Here is a 20323-nt window from a genome sequence, read left to right as displayed (position 1 = left end):
GCACAATTATCCCAGGCCTTTTTCATTCTCCACTACCATGAGTGTAGTACCACACAGTTGGTAAGTTACTCTGGAGTTACTGCATTTGTCAATGTTAAGCTTCAGTTGCCACCTCTCAGCCCATCTATTCAACTTTTCTAGATCCTGTTGCAGTAGTGTACTGTCATTAACGATCCTGCCAACCTTCGTATCATCTGCAAACTTGGATATTAACCCTGATATACTTCAATCAATATCACTGCTAAATACAGAAAACAAATGGGTCCAACACCGAACCCTGGGGGACTCTACTATTAACATTATTAGCTAATGCTAATAACATTAGTCCATGAAGAGCAGTGTCCACTGATTACCACCTTGTCCTCTCCCACTCAACCATCCCTTTATCCATAGCAGCAACTTGCCCTTAATGCCATACTGCTCTAACTTGTATAGTAGTCTTCCATGTGCAATAGTATTAAAAGCTTTCCTGAAATCCTGGGTATAACCTCCATGCATGAGCACACTGTGGGTGACCATCCAGGTATGAACCAATGTAAGAAGGGGTCAAGGTGTGGCGCCCACACCACATGGAGGAATGCCGCCCCTCTGTGTTACCAGGCAATACTAGGTGGATGGTAGATGACTCTCATCAACCGATACAATACCACCACTTTGCTTATTGGAAGCTTGAAGTGGTGGAACCCATGTTTAGTCTCCAGAGCTAAGTTTTGGTCAACCCTTCCCCATCTCTTCCATCATGCGGTATGACTGATGACTTTTTAGGTTATGATGAAACATGGTGATGAATATCCAATCTTCCTTATATTTCAAGGGTACGGCTCTAAAACAGGCAGCAGGCCATGTATCAGCAGCTAATATGCAGGAAATGCATGTGCAAACACAGAAACATCTTAACTGCCTAAATACCATAAAGGAAAAAATCCAATAAAACAACTATGTATTACAATCCCTCTGTCTCTATAATTACCAAATTAGAATCTCTCAATGCTGGTTGGGTGACTCTTGACCAATTCAAAGTTGAACAGATATTAGCATATGATGCAAGAAAGCAAGCTTATAGCATCAGCAAAAAAAAAAAAAAAACAACACACCTTCCTGTTTTACCCATCCATTCATTCCAAAAGTTTGTCTAGCCTGGCACTGAATTTATTTAAGCTATCAACTTCCACAATGACAGATGGAAGTTTGTTATTTTTTTGGTTTTTAGGAGCATTAGCAACTAAGGCCATGTTGCTCCGGGATATGCGGTGATCATTTCCTGACCCTTCCGCATCCTCCGTATTTGGTGGTGACGGGCTCGAACCCCGGTCTAATCAAGAAGCGTGTGCTACGCACTGCTGCTCCTTCCCACCTGGCTACGGAGGTGCCATGGAAGTTTGTTCCAACAATCAACCACTCTATGGCTAAAGGCAAAGATATTTTCAGAATGCTGGGAATTTTACCATGTTCTAAACTGGATGATAGAGGAATTAGACACAACACACTTGGTAAGTTCAATAAATATATTAACATCAACTCTATATAGTTCTCAATAAATAATGTTATATGCAATCAAAGTTTATAACATTTCGGAGCATTAGTCAATTCTATAGCTGGCATATCACAAACTTTAGGCAACATGCTAGAACTTCTTCCTTCAATGTTGGCAGAAAAAGCTAACAATATTGTCCCTTTTTCCCTCGAAAGAGAGATGGGGGAAGAAGACTGTCACCTTTCTACTACGTAGTAATTGACATGTCAATACAGCAATGCTCTAATGATGTATGCACAATTATGCAACCAAAAAATTTAAGCAATTTTTTTTTTACATCTGACCACCCACACTTTTCAGACTTCACCCAACTTTCACACAAGTAAAATAGGATATTCTTTTACTTTGATGAAAGTTGGGTTTCCATTAAACTTGAACACAAGGCATACAATCCTGACCCTATAGCTACACACCATTATATAAAATACCTAATTCCATTTCACTCTGTTGCTTTTGTCTCAACAATCCCTTCCCCTTGCTTTTTTGCTTTCATAACAAACTAACTCACTGAATGCTGGCTAAGCAACATATACACAATCAATGAAATCTAAATTACATGTTTAGCTGAAAGGTGATTCCATGTCAAGTGGCTTAATTTTGAAGATGGTCCCCACTTGACCATCTTCAATTTTGTTGTAACTTGGTGTATATGTTTAAACAGGTTTCCAAAGAAGTTGTGCAAAACCTTTGGTGTCCAGGCTCAAAAACCTTCACATTTTTTACAATGCGGTCTTAAACTAGCACCAAAAATTTGTTGCGACAAATTTAAGCAAGACTTTTGAAAGTCATAACTTTGAAATAAAAACCTTTGGTACTTTCTTCTTTGGGCATTCCATTTAACATCTGCATGAATTCAGCCTAACTAAATATGAGCTCTTATACTTGTTTTCTGGCTGAGACATTTTCCTTCAAAGATAGACTCCAGATTTGAAAGTAAAAATTTGACCTATCTTTAGTGGCAAATATCTTAATGTGGGACACCTTCAATTCTCTCGTTTTTGCCACCATTGGAAAAAGCAGGTTTTAAGCAAAAAGAATCATGGTTTTTCAGTTTTGTGTCTTGCTACTTAAGGCCTAAAAATGGCCTGAAAAGTTTTATATTTTCCACATAATATTTGCATACCTTTTTGAAGGTGAAGTTTCACATCTCAATAAGGACAGAACTATTGCATTTACAAGAGTGAAATTTTCTGCAATTGCTCTGCCCTTTGGTTTAAGGAGAAAGGATATATTACCAATGCACAAAAAGATCTGTATTTTTTACAATAGGGGTGCAAATGGCAAAAAAAGAAATTGCATAGGTTTCTTTAGTGCAAGTTCCCAAGCCTGAAAAGTGGTTTTTATTCAGGATTCCAAGCATAAAGATGATGTTCTATTGGTTTCTAAGCATGAAAGAAGTCATAACTGCAACAAAATTTATTTAAAACACAATACAATTTGAAATAAGCAAGTGAGTGTGAAGATATTGAATCACTGCTTTGTATTGGACTGGAATTTTTCCTTTTTTCCAGGTATGGCAAATATTCCTTTTTCTGTTTTAAGTTTTCTGGCTTTCTTGACCATTCTTTCTGAGACAATAAACTATTTCATTGTTTTCTTTATGGACCAACTAACTGGAGATAGTGTTAATATTTGAAGTTTTTCCGAATGACTTGATACCATCAACTTTTCTTTCAATTCTTTCAGCAGCTCATTGTAATCTAAGCAATTTCCACCTAATTAAAACACTCTCTGCACCTATCACACTCTTCATAATTTTCTCCTTGGTTAGATCATGTCCTGTTCCAGAAAGTCCACAAATATTTCACAAGTTGCACATATTTTTAGGCTGTGATGCATTGGAGAATTGTCCCCTTTGGTTCTCCCCTGAACCACAGCACTTCTACTTTGCACTCATTGCTTTGCTGCTCTAGTCTGGGGCATGATTTTCATTTGTTTGAATACAACTGATTAACAATGAAAATTAATAAGATTAATAAATCTAATTAATTCGCCAATACTAATCTAATAGATTCCTAAATGCAGGGACATGTATTACGCTATCTAGTTTTACATTATGCCTTACGCTAATGAGTTTGGAATATATATTATGCTATACAGTGATGACCACAATGTTAAATTAGTTATATCCAGTGCTTTTTTTGTAAAAAAAAAAAAAAAAAAAAAAAAAATAGGTGCCGGTACTCATTCTTTGCTATCAGGAAAAATTGAAAATTAAAAGGATATGAAAAGTACTCTTAAATTTTTTTTTTTCCCTGATATTGTTACTTTAGTAGTAATCGTTGTAGAATAAGAACAACAAATTAAGTGTATTAACACAGTTTATTAAGCATAAATTTATTATTCAAGTATATAAAAAAATAATATAAGTAAAAATAATTTCATAATAAAGTTTTTGTAGAATGGGTGTACTGTGTTTATAAGCTAACATGAAGCAGTAACTAAGAAGATCCTGATATAGTTGTTTTTTTGACTGTACTTGGATTGACTTTTGTACATAATTTGAATGAAAGAATACATAAGCTACAAATCTGTAAATAATGCATAATTTGTCCATAATCTGAATGAAAGAACTCATGATTTTTTTTTTTTTTTTTTTTTAGGAGAATTAGCAACTAAGGCCATATTGCTCCGAGGATATGCGGTGGTCATTCCCTGACCTTTCCGCATCCTCCGTATTTGGTGGTCACAGGGAACTCATATGAAAGGATATTTTTAAGCTCAGAGTAAGGTCATACCTTACCAGTAAATATAGTGTTCGCAGTTTTAATTTAGTTTGCAGTTTTAAAAGGAAACAAAAAAAACGGCATAAAATAATAAATAATAAAAAAAAATACTGCAATGAAAAGACAGTGTAGCTGTGGTTAGCTCTGTGGAATTTACCGGAATTTTGTGGACTTTCTCATTCTGTGTATTATTCCAAACAAACACTCACCCAGGTGGGTCATTGTGTTTGAAGGCATAAAATCCTATACAACACATTCTGTTAAAGGGAAAAAAATGAAATCCTGATTTCTAGAATACATTCTACAGTTCTCAATCACAACCAAAAATCAATAAAATGTTCCCATTTTCTCTGATGGCCAAATCATCCAAAATAGAATTAATGGAAATTAAATAATTTTTATTATCCCAAAGAGTGTAATTATGCTTTTTTTTCTTTTTTTTCTGCCCACTACTATAAAAATATGCACTACAACAAGAAAACTCTCAATCTGTTTTAAAAAAAAATAAAAAAATAAATAAAATAATAAAATAAAATATGAAACTGTCACAATATTAGCAGTTACTAAAACACAAGAAAAAAAAGAAAGTATACAGGCAACTTTTCAGAGATGTAATTAATTAATTGACTTACCTCATCTGTTGCATCCATGTATAACAAAACTGGTCTGTTTCCAATAAATCTTTGCTGAGTTCTTGATGCAAGTATATCATACTGATTTTTTAAATCTCCTACCTGTAAACAAAATGAGAATTACCTTTTGATTTCAAATTAAATATTATTACAGAATGGCAAGCATCATAATTCTAAATACAATTTCTTATTTTAGAAAGTTTATTCTCAAGGTATTCAGAACTTTACTCTCTAACCATTAGAATGGTTCTGTGTTATTACTGTATTGTTCTGAGAATAATCCCACCCCAAATTAAAAGCTCTGCCAAAATTCCATATTTGATTTACATTCTGAAGTGTTACCATCAATCTATACCTTAAATCTTGGAAAAATTTCAAGGTTCTAGTGAATCCCATCTTTGGGCCTCTGAGAGGGAACATAACAGAGATTATATAAAATTCTAAAATAACAGTATAAGTATTTTCATATAAGATATTGTTATAACAGCAAAGAAGAAAAATAAATAAATAAGAAGGTTAAATCACCTTCATCCTAACTAGTTTGGTAATCATATCTGGAAAAAAAAAAGCTCAAATGAATATAAAATATTTGGTATAAGACTTAAATTGTATTGTACTAAATTGAAAACCTATTTAAAGATGTAACTACCATCAAGGCTAAAGGGAAGGGTTTCTGTTTTCGTAAAGGCGACTACAGTGGTCTCAGACAGTTTTTAAATTCTATACAGTGGGATCAACTGATGATGTTACCAACTGTGAATTCTAAATGGGAAGCCTTCAGGGACTTAATCTTGGAGGCTACTAGGCTTTTCATACCAACTAGGAAATACTGTTCAAGGTTCAGGCCTAAATGGATGTTGGATGAATTAATGAGGGTCGTGGCAGAAAAGAAAAATGCATGTGATGCATATAAATTATCAGACGACACACAGGGCAGCTTATGAGAAATCTTTGGAAATGATGCAAAGAAAAACAGCAAAGAGTTCTTTACTTATGTAAACTCTAAAAGGGAGGGGATGAATCAGATTGGTCCACTTAACATAGTTGTTTTGACTATTGATGATCCTACTCTAGTAGCTGATAAACTGAATGAGTATTTTGCATCTACATTCACACATGAGCAGTTATTCAAGGAGGGGAATGCCAGAAGTTTATCAAACTCTAACTGGGAGCTAAATGGTTTTGTAATAACTGAGAGCAAAGTGGAGGAGAAATTGAAGTTAAACATAAAAAAGGCACCTGGGGCAGATGGAATCTATCCAGTTATAATGAAGGAGGCAGCAAGGGAAGTAAGCAAACCTTTAGCCATAATCATGAGAGCATCCTTAGAGGAGTTAGGGAAGATCCCCATGGACTGGAGATGTGCAAATGTATCACCAATTCACAAATGGGGTTCAAAAGGTGACAAATAACTATAGACCTGTTGGTTTAACTTGTGTTCCTGGAAAAATAATGGAGTCACTGGTTAAAGAGATGATACAGAATCACCTAGACAAGACAGCAGTAACAGTTCAGACACAGCATGGGTTTGTTAAGGGGAAGTCTTGTCTGACCAATTTGATTGAATACTACAATGTTGTATTGTACTACAATGTTCCCACAACAGCACTCCCTGCTGTTGTGGGAACAGCTACCAACTCTTCAATCAGAGCAGTCCCAAGAACTAAAAGTTCAACCAAGAGTATTTTCGTCTCGCGACTCGAACCCCAACTGTGCGGTACAGAAGTAGAGCAGCATATCAGAACTCAACTGCAGATAGAAATAAATGTAATAAAAATGAATCCCAAACACGATTCGTACAGCTCTTTCTATATTCAGTGTCAACAAACGGATTTTGATCTATTACTAAAGGATCACTGCTGGCCTGAGGGAGCCATTATTCGGCCTTTCTATGGACGCCCCCCTCTTCCTCGTACTGGGGCATCAGCCAGTGACTTAGCAATTGAAACTAGTCAACGGGAATGACATATCGAGCATTTTTCAGATATTCTGGAATCTCAACTGGGAAGAACTTCTATAAACGATTCATCTATCTCTTCATCCTACCAGAATTTGAATGACTCTAACTCTTGTGAAAATACCTTTCTGCCATGTCACTTGCCAACAATTAAACCAAATAACTTATGCCTTACTACAGCATCAAAATATGCAATTACTGTATTCTATATGAATGCACGCAGTCTTGTAAAACAATGATGAAATCCTCGCACAACTGACATCATGGAATCTCTATCCAGACCTGATGGTTTTTACTGAGACCTGGTTCTCCCCTGAAGTTTCAGTCCGATTTCAAGACTATGCTCTCTTTCACAGTTGCAGATGTGATTCTAAAGGGGGTGGAGTTGCTATTTACGTTCACAATCATCTGCGATGCTCTGCCTTTCCTATCTCAAATCTGCCTGACCAAGCTTGTGAAATCACTTTTATCCGCATTGCTTCTCTGGTGATTGGGTGTCTATACCGACCTCCCTCAGCTTCAGTCAACAGTTTCCTTGTAACTCTTGACAATATTCTATCTCACTTCACAAGCAAATCCCTTAGTCTTCTGCTGATGGGAGACTTTAATATTAACATACTTCAAAGCTCTTCCTCTCAAGTGCAAGACCTCCTCGATGTCATTTCTTCCAATGGTTTTTCTCTTCTGACTGACGGAATTATCCCGACTAGAATGGGAGAGTCCCACAATTCCCTTCTTGACTTCGCAATTGGGGAATGCTCACTAACCTATGCAGTACTGGATGCAACCATTTCTGATCATCGTCCCATCTTAATGGTAATTGAAAATGAAGAAATTGTGGAAGAGATCATGCACACTCACAGATCTGTGACTCCAGGCTCTCTCAATCAGCTCTGTTATGATCTCCAGCAGTCTTCGTGGGATGGAGTGACTGCTACAGATGATCCTGAAATTGCGACGAACTTCTTCTTTGAGCATATCCTAAATAGTTACGAAAAATGCGCGTCATACGTCAGGATCCCAGGGAATAAAAAGACCACTAGGCCAAGATGGAAATTATGCCCATTTATGTCAAACAAAATTTGTAACATGCTAAAGAAAAGGGACAAATTTGCAAGAATTGCTAGAGAAACAGGAAAGGAGGAGGATAAAAACAAATACACAACGTACAGAAACAAAGTCACCGACAGTATTAGGTCGGAGAAAAGGAAATATTATAGTTCCCAACTTAAAGGCGTCATTACAAGCAAGGAAAAGTGGGCAGTCTTGGACAAGCTACTACCTGGAAGAAAAACGAAACCACAGAGCTACGTTGGAGATGTAGTTGAGAACGAGGTACTCATTTCGGATGACCAGGAAAAAGCCGCAGCATTCCGTAATCACTTTATCTCAAGCGTGAATAACCTTTTTAAAGACGAAGTTGACTCTAGAGATAATGCAACGAAAGAATCTGTCAAGCACTCAATGAGGAGCTCTTTTTTCCTCGCTCCGCTCTCAGATCAAGAGATTTTAGAAGCAGGACATCAATTAAAAGAAAAGGGAGCCCCTGGCTTTGATGAAATATCTCCTGCTCTGCTGAAAAAGGTCCTTAACTCAATTCTAACACCACTGAAGTATATTTACAATCTTTCCGTTCAATCTGGTAAATTCCCGTCTCAATTCAAAAAAGCAGTCATTGTTCCTGTTCCTAAGGGGAAAAATTGTAACTCTATCAACAATTTTCGTCCAATAGCTCTACTCTCAGTTTTTGCAAAATTATTCGAAAAAATTCTTCACGGCAGACTCATGGGCTTCCTGGAAGTCAATCAGCTTATCCATCAACAACAGTACGCTTATCGTTCAAAAAGATCCACTGACCTGGCAATTGTTGACTTCTGCTCCAGGATCACGGACTGTCTTGAAAAGGGTCACTATGCAATAGCACTGTTTCTAGACCTATCAAAGGCTTTTGACTGCATAAATCATAATATCCTACTCAACAAGCTCAACAATCTTGGCTTGAGAGGAAAAATTAACCTTCTCCTTGAAGACTACCTTAGTGATAGGCCATTTGTCGTTAAAACAAACCAGTCTTTTTCAGACATTTCTTATTTCTCTAGGAGAGTACCTCAAGGCTCACTTCTCGGACCGATCCTATTTGTTCTTTACATTAATGAATTTCTCTCTCATCTTCCATCTTCCCACCTAGTAGCGTATGCCGATGACATTTCCATTCTAATCACTGATAAAGACCCTAACCAACTTCAATGCAAGATCTCTGCCCTGCTCTCTGAAATGCATCGTTGGCTTCAAAAGAATCAGCTGATACTAAACCCAGAAAAATCCAAATATATGGTGTTTAGGACGAAAAATAAACTATTGAATATTGATTTCGAAATAACATACAAAGGAAAACAACTGGAAAGGGTGAATGATACCAAGTTTCTAGGAATCTGGCTAGATGACAAGCTGAGTTGGGATAAACAAATGATCACCTTACGAAAGAAAACTTCGTCACTAGCAGGCATACTCGCCAGAGCCTCTGCCTGGGTACCTCCTTCCCTTCTCAGACTAGTATTCCTTTCCTTAATACAGCCTCACTTCACATATGGAATTATCTCATGGGGTACGACCAGTCAATATAACCTTACGAGAATCAATTCAATTGTCAATCGATGTGTTCGTTCAATTTTGGGCCTTCCCTGGAATGCATCGGTGACTTCGAGATATAAGGAAGCGAGACTCTTAAGCATCTACCAACTGATACAAAAAGCTGAAGCGGTCTTTGTCTACAATGCTTTGAAAACACCAAACTTTCCTCCTCTCTTCAGATCCTTTTTTATAACAATAGAAGAAGGAATAAGATATAATTTAAGAAATGAAGCGAACCTGAAGGTTCCGCTTTTCAGAAAAGCCATAGGCCAGAAAAATATAAAATACAGAGGCGCAAAAACCTGGAATAATCTTCCTGAAAACATCAAAAATGCCATTTCACTAAACAAGTTCAAGAAGCTCCTGACTGAACACATCACCAGGGAGGTCTGATCTAAATCACCTTCCACTCAACTCCTGAACTTTCCACAATGCATACCAGTTTGGAAATTGTGTAAACAAGTTGAAGGAATGGCTGTCATAAATTGTAACATTCTATGCAATTATTTCATAATTTTTCTTTCATACTTGCTATTGTAAAAGTACTCACAATGTAATTATAAGTATGTACTGTTGTTAACCACGCGACATGTGTGGTTGGTTTACGTAGTCTCGGTAATGGAATGTAGAAACATGTCCGATTCATGATGTATCTGTTTTTATTGTTATCTTTTTCAAAGGGAACACCCCCTAAAAAGCCTCTGGCTTATGTGTTCTCCCTCCCTTCTTGCTGTTATCTCCCAACAATTGTAACACAAAATAGGGATAAATAAATTATCAAATGTGGTCACAAAGGAATTGGATGCCAAAAATAATTTTGATATCATATATACTTGGATTTCAAGAAAGCTTTTGATACTGTTGCACATGGAAGACTGCTGTACAAATTGGAGAGGTATGGCATTAAGGGCAAGTTACTGCAATGGATAAAGGGATGTTGAGTGGGAGACAGCAGAGAGTGGTAATAAATGGACACAACTTTACGTGGACTAATGTTTTTAGCAGAGTCCCCAAGGGTTCGGTGCTGGGCCCATTGTTGTTTTGTGTATTTATCAATAATATCGATGAAGGTATATCAGGCTTAATGTCCAAGTTTGCAGATGATACAAAGGTTGGCAAGGTTGTTAATGACAGTAAAGACAGTATGCTACAGCAACAGGATCTAGAAAAGTTAGGTAGATGGGCTGAGAAATGGCAACTGAAGTTTAACATTGACAAATGCAAAGTACTCCATGTGAGTAGCAGTAACCCAAGAGAAATGTATCAACTGTGCTGTACTACACTCAGGGAGGTGGAGAATGAAAAAGACCTGGGGTAATTGTGCAGTCAGATATGAAGTTCTCTGAGCAGTGCAGATGGGCTGCCAGAGCAGGTCATGGAGTTTTGTCAATGATATATAGGAATTTTGCTAGAAGAGACAAGGAGGTGATTATCTCTTTGTATAAGGCAATGGTCAGTCCACACGTTGAGTACTGTATACAGGTCTGGAGGTCTCACTTTAGGAAGGATGTAGAGTTGCTAGAACGACAACAAGATTGGTGAGGGGAAGAAAGGGGTGCACTTACAAAGAAAGGCTTAAGTCTGCAAGTTGCAGCATCTGGAGACTAGGCACCTGCGAAGTGATCTGATCGAGGTGTATAAGGCCTCGAATGGTTTGAGCAGGCTCAATGCTGACTGGATACTTCTGCTTGCTCGGATTAAGAACCTGAGGTGGCATAGATTCACATTGAGGAAAGACGGTTGGAGAATAGATGTGTGGAAGTTTGCCTTTAGCCAGCGGATAGTTGATTGCTGGAACAGACTTCCATCTGTTGTTGTGGAAGTTGATAGCTTAAATAAATTTAAGGCCGAACTAGACAAACATTGAGTGACTGGATGGGTGAAATGGGAAGTTTTTTTTTATTTTTTGGCTGATGCTGTACAAGCTTGCTTTCTTGCATCATATGCCTCAACTAATGCTAATACAGGCAGTTCTCACTTTACGAGTTCCCGGTTTTATGAGTTTTTCCCCCCCCCAAGTATCAAGTATTAACAAAATTGAAAATATGAACATTAATTGCAAAAAATGAAAGTTAAACATTCATAAATACTGCATTCCAAACCACGTGCATAGCTATACAATACAGTGTACCCTGCTTTATGATATTAATCAGTTCCAGAGACACCATCGCATCATTAAAATATCGTAATATGAACCCAATAACCATTTTTTTGGTAATTTGTTTCAAGATCTAGGAAGTTGAAATTTTCGCTGTATAATTAAGCTATTTATCTCTCTAAAATATCATTTCTATTTTAGGCCATATAAAAGGTCGTGAGCATGGTTTGTAAATTGTATTAGTTACCAATTCAAATCATTAAAATGCACTACACTTTCATCGTTATCATATGTTCCATTATAAGAATCAATTACGCCTTTGTGATAATTTTCTAAAGCACATTTCTGGAGGTCACAACCATAAAACAATTTGCACTTTCCAATTTATTGGGCTTTTCTGTTACTGCAAGCAATTATAAACGGGTAGTAAAAACTATCTTGTTGTATTTGCAAAAATACCGATAGCTGGAATTGTGCGATTTTTTTATGTTATTATGATGAAATGTGTTTCCCCTTTACTGAAATCTTCAATCACATAAAAAAACAAATTTTCAGAATCTTCTCTTTGTGCTTTTTTTTAAGCTTCGTAAACTTGTTACTCCACACAAATCTTGTTAGTTGTAATTTGTGCACTGTTAAAAAATGCTTATGCAAGCACGTGAAATTTATAATTAAAAGAGAAGATTATCTTGGAAACAAACCTCTTGAAACATTTCTGAAGAAGATGACTCCTTGTGCAACAAACCAGCAAGTGCTGAGCCAATAATGAGAGATCAATGAGTGTGCATTTAGTCAATGATGAAGAATAAACATTCTTTAACATTTGTAAGTCATAAATGATTTCTCTATTATTATAATTTGCTTGATTTTACAGGCTATGTTTTCATTTCTTTCAATAAATCAATCATTGTTTAAACAAACTAATTAGCTAACTAATTTCATTGTCGAGAACGTAACCCCTATTTTTAACCTTATGTCTATGGGAAATAAATTCCCGTTTACGAGCGCGCGCTAGGAATGAATTAACTCGTAAAGTCGAGAACTACCTGTAATGAAAACTTTGAGAAAACTTGCTTTAGTGAGGAAGATACCTAAAGTGTGGCTGCTTACACTGGAATTACTGACAGTTTAAGGGATGGGGGGAGATACCACCCATTATATAGGAACAGTTCTAGGTGTGGAGTAACAAGACAACCAATAAAAAAAATAAATAAGATTAAATCACCTTCATCCTAACTAATTTGGTAATAAGATCTGGAAAGAAAAGAGCTCAAATGAATATAGATTATTTGGCATAAGACTTAAATTGTATTGTACTAAATTGAAAACCTCCTTTCTCCTACAACTGTATAATGAAAACTTTGAGAAAACTTGCCTTTAGTGGAGGAAGATACTTAAAGTGTGGCTACTTACACCGGAATTACCTGACAGTTTAAGGGAGGGGGGCACCACCCATTGTATAGGAACAGTTCTGGGTGTGGGGTAACTAGACAACCAATGGGAATCTATCAAACCACTGTCTTTCAGAACAAGATTAAATGCTTAAGTCAAGAGCTCTGGTATACAGAGTATGTTTTTTGCAGGTTATAGGGGGAATGGGATTAGACAGTTTGTAAAAAATATTCCAGGAAATCATGAAACTAAGAATGAGAATCCAACAAAACAACATCTTTTTCTTCATAAACAGAATTCTTTGTATTCTATTCTTAATCTTTTATTCCTTAAAGTAGACGATGATGTTAATGATACAACATTAGACTAGTGGTAAAGAGTATCTATGAGGCAATACCATATCATCTGGATTATGGAACAGGAGAGACTAACCAAATAAGGTAATCTAAACATTAAGTAAAAGGAGATATGTTATGGAGCTGTAGTCTTTTCTTGGCTGCCTCCACAATTTCTTTTTTGAATTATGACTGGTTGAAATGGGCTCCATGCTTTATGTTGATGGTACCCTAAAACAATGGATAAAGAAAGCTTCTTTGAATATCCAGGGCTGTAGTGGAGGGCATACACGGATATATGCCATATACCCTCTGGATTTTTTTTTTTTTTTTAAAGTGAATAGGGTATACCTTCTGGTTTTTGAAAAAGACTTGGAAAAAAAAAATTAAAATATTTACTGAAAATTAAAAAAAATAAATTTATTAGAATTTGATTCTTAGGCAATACTTAGTTTTATTTTTAATATATATGTCATATATACAAGTAAGTAAATATGCTGTGTGTGTGACTGTGTGTGTGTACACACACTAGAATCCGATTAATAAGCACAGTATACTCTATGCATACATAACATTTACAGAGTATATCTTCTGCTAATTTTACGACTACAGCACTGGGTAGGACTAATGGGTTGTGACATTCCCAAGTACTTCTGCATGCAAGGACAAGGACTTCTGTTACTGATTTGTAAATTCAACCGTATATGGTATCTTTTCTATGTTCTTCTATTCTTTTCTATAATCTCCTGTAGAAATAACTTAATGCAGGTAATATATAAGGCCTCTGGGACCATATGAAGGTTGGTTTATTTTTGTGAGGTTGTTTCAATGACAACTGACCTGGAGTAAAATGCCTGTATGTTGTGAGAGTTGGCAGATTTGGCTATAACAGTGCTGCAACCCAGAACATATGGTATGATAAGCTTATATGGCTGATGACTAGGACAGCTTTTAGCAATGTGGAAATCAGTAATGGTATCAATTATGAATTTTCTGTAAACACGTTGTGGATAGTTAATTTGGCTGTGTGTGTGTCTGATGTTGCCGGTCGCAAATCTAAGCAATTTTAGATATAAGACTTTATGACTCAAATTTTGGATGCAAAAGTAGGGATGATTTAAAATGAAATATCTTTCCTGTATCTATGGGTAGGAAACCCATAGACACAGGAAAAGGTTTATAGTTTGAGATGTCATTGGGAGTTTTGGCTAGTGTGATATCAAGGAATGGTAGCTGTTGATTCTCTTCTGTTTCCATTATGAAGGAAATTTTTCCATGGAAACTGTTTATGTTCTTAAATAACTCCATGAGGCTGTCTTTCCCATGGTTCCATACCAACAGTATCAAACCAAACGTTTACATACCTAATCAAGATTAGATAGTCTTATTTGTTAGTCTAAGATTCTAAGTTGCCAATAAAGATTTCTTCAAAAAGAGTGATGCAGAGTGAATTACTGCAAAAAAAGAGCAAAAAGAGAATGATTTTGTCTTCTTGTCTAACAAGGCTTAAAACATACTTACACCAATGTTTTCTCTCATTTTTTGCCCTTAAGGTGCAATCATACCTCAGAAATGCAGGAATTACAGTGTTGGACTGGCCCGGCAACAACTCAGATTTGAACCCTATTGAAAATTGCTGGTACATAATGTTGTATAAAATTGCTCAGAAGAAGCCAACAAGTAAGATTCAGCTGCAGGAGAGCATTTTAAGGGTGTGGTACCATGATATTGGGCACCGTATATCCATAAGTTGATTAACTCTATGCCAGATCGTTGCAAAGCTGTAATTACAGCTCGAGGAGGAACGACAAAATATTGAGCACTTATTTTGCTGATTTACAGTACATAATGCTATTATGTTAATTTGTCATTTCAGTTTGTACATGTATATATGTTTGGTTGTCATGATTGCCATTTCATTAATTATGCATTTTACCCTTTGGGAAGATATTTATGGCAATTAGGTATATCAGATAGTCTTTTTTATTGGATTTCATTCAGAGATATATATCCCAACAAACAAATGCATTTTGAACATTTCTGAAACCCACAATGCAGCACAAAACACATTATTTTCAAAATTCACAAGTGATGCAGTTTTTGTCTGCCACTGTAGATAAGGAGTTAGGCAACATCAGACACATAGCAAAATTAAAAAATTATCCAGAGTGTTAAATAAAAGACAACTGATATGGCTACTGATTTTCACAGTCCTAAAAAAGCTGTCCTAATTTTCAGCCATACAAGCTCAAACCATATGTTCCAGGTTGCAGAACCATTAGTCAAAACTACCACATTTCACAACTTGGACATTTTACTCAGGGTTGACATCACTGAAACACTTCTAGCAAAAACCTATTTAAGCCTATTAAACCAGCCCTATTTACTACGCACACGTGCGAATAATGCAGGAGATGACAGAAAAGACAGAACATAGCAAAGACACCATACATATGGCAAAAATTAGACAAATTATGAATTATTACTATTTGCTAACAAACCTGAAATGTAATGAAATGCATACATTAAGTTACAATTCTTTCTAATCTGGCTGAATGTTCTCTTATACTGAGCACTGCCATGAGGAATTGTTAAAATGCCAAGCATGACTTGGAATAATTTATATTTCAAGCTTCTTCATGCATTTGTCAGTTCCCCAACCAAGGACTCCTGTACATCAACATTTAGTTTACTCAACTTGTTTAAAGTCAAACTTTAACCAAGTCTCCTTGCAAGTGTTGCTATTCTCTGCATCTGTTTCAAACCATTAGCAAAATAAGGCTTCCAAACCTGTGCATCCTAACCACTGCTTTATATAATGGGATAATTACCTCTTTGTCCCTGATAGCAAGATTCCTATGTATCTTTGAAAAACCCCATGAGCTCGCCTAGCAGCCTATCTACAATGCTCTGAGAACATCATGTTAAACTGCACAACTACCCCTAGGTCTTTTTCATTCTCAACTATCTTGAATTTGGTCCTGCCCACATTGTATGTTATTCTCATATTACTGCTACTCAAATACAGTGCCTTGCATTTATCAATGCTAAACCACAATTTTTCCATTTAAACCATTAAGCCTTCATCCAAGTCTTGTTGAAGCATACCTTGATTACTGTCATTAACCATTGAACCCACTTTGCATTATCAGAAAATTTAGAAATTAAAGTTGAAATGTCTGCATCAATGTCATTAATAAATATTAAAAGCAGTAAATGGTCAGCACCAAATCCTGAGAGACTCCAGTAATAACATTAGTCCACAAAAAGCAGTGGCCATTAACAACCAGTGTTTCCTGCCACTCAACCATCCCTTCATAACAGTAACTTTCCTCTAAATGCTGCTTGCTCCATTTTTATGGAGCAACATTGCTGAAATGTAGGGCTATGACATCAAAATAATTTTTTGCATCCAACAAAAAAAAAAAAAAAAATTGCAATGAAAATATATTCTTACTATGTCTTATATCAATGCAATCCTACACAACAAAGTTGCCTACTCTTGCGCTTTGTATAAGCAACATGCCCCCACTGGATAGTATACTTTGCTTATTCTCACTTAAGTACCACAACCCAGACAGTACCATTTTCGAAATACAGTGCTAATTGATATCTGCTTTTTTTTAGAATTATTGAATATATTCCATCAGCCCCGGGTGCCTTATTCGTTTTTAGTGTTAACAATTTCTTTCTGATTTTTTTTCAGTTATAAAATCATTTAACTGTTGATTTTGTAAAAGTTTATCCAATTGTCACAGAAATACCACAAGGAGCTCAATTTCTACTGTCTTTATTTTCACGTATTTTAATATTGATTCACTTGAATGCTGCTGCAATATAAATATTGTAAAAGGAATCCTGGAAAATACCATTTGTAGGAAAGCCAAGCAAAAAAATAACCTTAGTCTATTACCCTCCCCACATTCCACAGTTATCTATCTAGCTACATATTTCCTCTTTTCAATATTTTGCTTTCATACTAAAATTCAGTTTTAGCCAGTGTCCTACAGAACTTAACTTATAGCCTGTTTGATTGTTTGCATATTTCATTAAATTGTACTGATATACAAATGCACACAGTTCCACTACAACCAACTTAAAAAAGGCTGGTGGCAATTTTTCTGACACTAAGTCTAAAAATAAGATCAACGGAAGAAAGAATAATGATTGAAGCAATACTTACATTTTCCAAAAGGAAGTGGTTTCCATTTAGATTTAGCTCTGTATTTTCTGAAGTAAGAATTTGAAGAACAAAATTTGCTTCTGGCCTCTTTAATGGATTAACTGGTGCCAAACTATCCCATTTTACTGACTATAAATACAAATCATTTTAAGTTCAATAAATTTTCAGCTTGTAAGTCATGATAAAAGTAAGCTCTATTTGTAACTATATAAATTATGACTAATAGGGCAAGCAGAGCATTTAGGATACTTATGTTGATTTACGTGACTTCAATCTTTAAATCAATAAAATTATTATTTCTTAAAAATTATTCAAGGTATAAGAAAAAATTGACCAACACTGCAAAAAAATTCTTAGGGCAAGGGAATAATATTCATGATGACTTCTTATTTATGAGTTAAAGAACACCACATTCTAACTAATAGAGTTTGTTTAAACTTAACACTAAATATAGTATAAAATTTACAAAAGTAATGTTTATTCTTCAAAACTGTATAAAAAGATTTGACTTACAAGGTAAACAGTGAAGTCCAGGTCAGAAAAGTGTCAACTATAATAGTTCAAATTATCTATTTTAACCTTCTTAGAGGAATTACAGAAAACATCCACTTTCAGTGATTCAGAATGTTTTCCACAGTTTGTCCCATTTTAAAAAGGCTGAGGCAAGCCAGTCATAAAAAAACATTGATGCCTACATTGATCATAATGAAATATCGATGCTTACTTTTGTGATTGTGTGGCTTTTACTGTTAATGCAAGTTAAACCTTTTCTGTATAGTTTTTGAAGAAGTATAAACATTGTTTGATAAATATTACAAATATTCAGTTTAATCTAACTCTAGATCAGGTTTCATGTTTGGAAAAAAATCTTATTAACAAACAATACCAAACTGAACTATACATACTATGATTCCCCCTGACTAACTATTGTGACAGTGCAGTTGAATACTATACCAACATATCAACTGGTAGAACACAGGCCAATCAGCAAGATACTATCTCAAGTAAATTCCAGTCTCTTAATCCCCCCCCCCCAACTCACTTGCTAGTCACTGCTATTTGTGCATATAATGATCAACACTCTGAAAGTGACCAATTTAAAAATATTGGAATGTCATTACAATGCCAGAACAAGAGGCTTGTGCCAAATCTCCACACCAGCATCCTACTAGCTCAACTCTTCTCATCTGAATAATCCTACTCATCCACCCCAACTCACTTTTCCACCCTAACCTCATCCTAATGTTCGCAACTTCTGTGCCTACAATACCTAATCATAATCAAAGGCCCAATGTAAATGCTATGACAGCCTCAACAAAGATGAAACCTCACTCAAAGCAAATTTATGGCTCATCAAACACTTCTAGCCTGGAGGCCATTGCACCTTACTTGCCAACAAAATAAACAAAGGGATCTATATCTCCTTGATGATGTGCCAAACTATGTCATAAGACATTGTTGCTACACTGAAGAAAGATCATAACACTCATGCATATATAATTTAACTGCCAGCAAAAAGTGAAACACACAACTCTTTCCATATTCAATGCCTACCTGACGGCTGTGAAAAGTGTAAACTTTCTGCATGGCCAAAAGGCAAACTGATAAGCCCAATCTATAAAAGTACCCTCTTATCAAAATGGAAAAATTCTGCTACTACAGAAAACAAAGTTCAACAGACCCTACCTGCAAATGGGCAATTTGCAGGTAGGGTCTGTTGATCCAATCACCAAATCCATCCTGACAAATACAACAGAACAGCAATTAGAGTGATACCTGAAAGATGTTAAGAAATCAAACTAATGTTCCAAAATGTTAGGAACATGCACAATAACTGGATTCTCTAGAAATGATTCTTCTCACTGGCCAAATTGAAATCCTTGCACTTGCACTGAAACCTGGCTCAACCAGTATGAAGATGCAATAGATATCACAAAAGTGGCTGGTTTCAAAGCAGCTTATGCATCAAGATCAGGGAGGAAAGAGAGCAAGAGAAGAGGAAGGGGTAGCAATCTTTTTTAAAGCCAAAAAGAGTCACAAGACGATAGTACAATCAAATTAAGAGTAACAATAAAATGCAAAATAAAGCATATTGATTTTTCTGTCTACATCCCCACCCCGACAATTCCTGATACCAATAACATTCAAGAGTGTATTAGTTTGATCGTTAAAGAGCTTCATCTGAATGCATCACATGCTGTTCATAGGTATTTCAACCTTCCTCACTCAGTGCAGAAAACCTAGCAGGACCATTACCTGATCTATGGTAATGATCTTAACCCTCTCAAATCAGGACCACACTAAAGACCCTCACTGCCTTGATCCCTTGTTTCATCAGCAGCCCTCTCCATTGCCAATTCCTAATTACTTAGTTTCCAGTCAGACCATTAACCAATTACCTAATATTCTAATCCTGGTTCCTAACTGATATAAAATACAGTAAGCAACATGCAGGACAATTATCAACCTCAAGTTGTTAGACCAACAGAAATGCAAGTATGTTAGAACTATCTTTCCCTAGTAGACCCTTGAGAAATGCCTCCTGATCTTGCAACAACCCTCATGATAAGACAGCTTAACCTTATTAGCTCCTATACTGCTACAAAAATAATCACCATAACCAGTACATCTAAAGCATTGTGGACACCTCAGCTATCAACACATTAAGAAAAAGACCAACAGGCACAAAGTGTGCAAAAAAAAAAAAACACCTCATACAAGATAGCATGTGCCATTTTTAATAGAAAAAGGATCAGATGCAATAAACAATACATGCATGTAACGTTGCCAAAGGAAAGCACCAACCCAAAAATTCACAGAATGATGTTGATCCAT

General features: G+C 35.9%; 1 protein-coding gene across 1 annotated transcript in view; it reads right to left on the bottom strand.

Moving 5' to 3' along the window:
- Positions 1–20323, bottom strand: part of ATP6AP2 (ATPase H(+)-transporting accessory protein 2) — a 109765-nt gene that overhangs the window by 77181 nt on the left and 12261 nt on the right. The window contains exons 3-4 of the mRNA XM_090377069.1: positions 17489–17617; positions 4893–4994 (exon numbers count right to left, since the gene is read on the bottom strand). Coding sequence (XP_090233195.1) covers positions 4893–4994; positions 17489–17617 — 231 coding nt within the window. The remainder of the gene's footprint in view (positions 1–4892; positions 4995–17488; positions 17618–20323) is intronic.

This window comes from Mastigoproctus giganteus, chromosome 7 (assembly GCF_048544385.1).
Source record: "Mastigoproctus giganteus isolate SK-2022 chromosome 7, ASM4854438v1, whole genome shotgun sequence".
Taxonomy (NCBI): Eukaryota; Metazoa; Arthropoda; class Arachnida; order Uropygi; family Thelyphonidae; genus Mastigoproctus; species Mastigoproctus giganteus.
This window is presented reverse-complemented; position numbering and strand designations above follow the sequence as displayed.